Genomic DNA, 2,923 nt, shown 5'->3' on the forward strand with positions numbered 1-2,923 from the left:
GTCCAATAGGCTGTAGTGAGAGAGGCTGAGTGCGGCGGTGAAGGCTGCTCCGGCAGCACCAGGGGGGCTGTCACCAGGAAGAGAGCCTCGGGCACAGGGTGCCCTAGCTCACGGGCAGGGGCAGGACCCCTGCACGGCATCAGGCCACCCCCGGGCCTGCTGTGCTGTGAGGGGAAGTGAGGTGTGAGGGCTGGAGCACAGCAGCCTGAGTGGCCACACAGGTGTGTGCCGTGGCCTTCGGAAACCGTGGGCTTGGGCAGCCTCGGGCTTCTCTCGATGACACTTCCAGTGCCCTGACCGCCCAGCTCTCTTCCAGGCTCCATGCTGGTCCTCACTGGCCTGGCCTACTTCCTGCTCAGCAAGCGGAAGAAGAGCAGGGCCGCGTCCGCAGTGCTGGCCGCCCAGGAGCAGTACACGGACCCCTCCAGCAGCGCCAGGAGCACCACCGGCTCCGGGGACACCGAGCAAACCTACACCTTCCACGGAGCCCTCAGGCAGGGGCCCGGCTCCCTCCTCGCCCACATGAGGTGCATCCTGAAGGGGCCCAGGAAGCCCAGCGCCTCCCAGCGCCCGGAGGCCCCCACCGAGCTGACTCTGGAGCCAGCTGCCTCACTGCCGAAGAAGCAGGTGCGCTTTGCAGACAGTGCGGCCAGGATCATCCCCGCCCTCGCCGCCGGCCTGGACAGCGAGGACAGCGAGCCGGAGCCCGAGGAAGCCAGCTCGGACACCACCCCCATCATCCCTCCCCCGCAGGCTCCATCCTTCCTGTCTTCTCTCTCGGGCAGCAGCCTCTTCTGAGCTGCGGGCTCCAGCTGGGGACACGCTCGGCAAGGGTCTGCGCAGACTGATGGCCCTGCCTGGAGCTCCCTCACAGCATGGCCCTCGGGGAGCCCGGTCTTAGGAAGGCCGGCTCTTCCAGGGGTGACCAGGCATCCTCCGCTGGGCCCCCGGGGCCATCGAGTGACATGATGGGGTGCAAACGAAGCCGTGCTGGCATAGGTCCTTCCTCCTGGACACAGAGTGAGGAAATCCTTGTGCTTTTCCCAATGCGACCATCACTCCCGCTTCCCACAGGCTGCCTCGGCCCCAGGAGGAGCCACCAGGCTCCTGCTGCTCCGGACACAGCGCCCAGCACTCAGCAAGCCCCCGGACTCATCACCCAGCTCTGAAGGCCAAGGATGTGCTGGCAACTTAGCCATGTCCACAGGCAGTTGTTGAAGGCACCATAAGCCCCAACCCTGAACTGAGATTGGGGGATGGGGAGGGAAGGCCAGGCCGCAGGCCCTGGAGGCAGAGAGCAGTGCCCAGCAGCGGCCTGTGTCCTCTGCTCTGGGCTGGCGCTGGGCGCAGGCGTCACAGAGCCTCTCCGGGAAGCAGCCAGCCGGGTGGTGGTGCTCACTCCAAGCGCACCGCTGAGGGCTCTCTGCATGGCCACCACACCAACCTTGCCAAGGGCCCAGTAGATGGTGTGAACAAAAAGATCCCGGAAGCCATCGACACCTTTGCAGTGAAAGCCGCTGCAGGAGGCCGCGCCCGCTGCACACAAGGGCCAGAGGCTGTGCCCTGAGACACGCAGCACAGAGAAGTGGCTCTGTACACGGAGGTGCCCGGCAGCAGAACAGGGGGTAGAGACAGGTTTAAAAGGGGAGGGGAGGGCTGGCAGGAGCAGTACTCCCCCCAAGAGGAGGCACTTCAGGATTTGAGTCAGTCAGAGGAGAGTGAGTGACATGGAACATGGGTATGGGTAGGGGGACCAGCTCTCTACAAGCCATGGAAGTGACAGTCAACCCAGATGGAGCAAAGACATTAGCCAGATAATCCTTAGTTAAGGATTTGCAATACGGCTTTCATTTCTAAAAAGTGTCCTTGGGCCCATGGGATTGTTGCAAGGAGAGCAAACACACTCTTCTTCTTGGACCATCTCAATTAACGAGCAACCCAGAGAGAGGTAACGGCTCCCAAGTTCGTCTGTGTGAGCAGCCACGGCTCCACAGAGCCTGCCTCGGACCACGTGCTCTACGGTCCAGAGAAGAGATGTGCTCTTTCTTGTATGATTTTCAAACTCCCTTCCCCCTCCCCTCCACTGCTTACAGGTTAGTTTGCAAATGTATGGAAATAGCCAAGCTAGGATCAGTTTGGCACCAAATGTCCCAAATAAGCGGATCTCTTCCTGTAATAACTCACCTCTTGTGTAAAACCAAGTGGAAAAAAAGACAAACATTTCCACAAGCCCTCCGTGGTGGAAGTAGTGGAGCTGTTGCTTTAACTGCAAGAGGAGGGACTTCAGGATTTGAGTCAGTCAGAGGAGAGTGAATGACATGGAATGTGGGTATGGGGAGGGGAGCTGTGCCCAGTTCCCAATGGGGAGGTGGCCTAGATGGGAGCCCAAATCAGGGGAAGCTGGGCCCTGCGCCTGCCCTGTGAGAAGGGTGGTGATGAGCCCAGCGCGATGCAGGTGGCCTCTGCGGACCCAGTGCTCCCACTCCATTCCCGAAGTCCGGGCAGCAGAGCTGGGTAGGTGGCCAGGTCACGTGCAAGAAGCACACCCGGAGGGGAATGTGAATAAACATTTCTTACGCCCACGAGCATTGTTTCGGCTGTTCTTAGCAGTGGGGGCACGGGAGTTCCAGGTGATGTGATGTGCATGGGACTGAGCCATCGGGGCTTCCCGGTGCCTCCCAGTTAAGGGAGAGTCTGCTCTGAAGGCCCAGGATGTGTGGGCACTTACTCATATCCACAGAGGCCCGAATGATTCTGATCTTACCGAGATTAGCAAAGTGAAGTTTTCAAACTCTCTTGTTGCTGGGAAAGCAAAGAAGGCTGAGATGAGATCGTTAAGTAGATCAGAGCCCTTACCTCTGTCACTGGACCAAGCAGGAAATGGCCCCTCCTCATGTGCAGGTGGACACAGGTGTCTCCATTT

At 60.0% G+C, this 2,923-nt stretch overlaps 1 protein-coding gene across 1 annotated transcript in view; it reads left to right on the forward strand.

The window, feature by feature from the left end:
- TMEM72 (transmembrane protein 72) overlaps positions 1-2,582 on the forward strand; it is a 27,304-nt gene extending 24,722 nt beyond the window's left edge. The window contains exon 5 of the mRNA XM_006761414.2: positions 317-2,582. Within this exon, the coding sequence (XP_006761477.1) occupies positions 317-798 (482 nt within the window). The 3' untranslated portion in view covers positions 799-2,582. The remainder of the gene's footprint in view (positions 1-316) is intronic.
- The last annotated feature ends 341 nt before the right edge of the window (positions 2,583-2,923 follow it).

This window comes from Myotis davidii, unplaced genomic scaffold (genome assembly GCF_000327345.1).
Source record: "Myotis davidii unplaced genomic scaffold, ASM32734v1 scaffold618, whole genome shotgun sequence".
NCBI classification, from domain to species: domain Eukaryota; kingdom Metazoa; phylum Chordata; class Mammalia; order Chiroptera; family Vespertilionidae; genus Myotis; species Myotis davidii.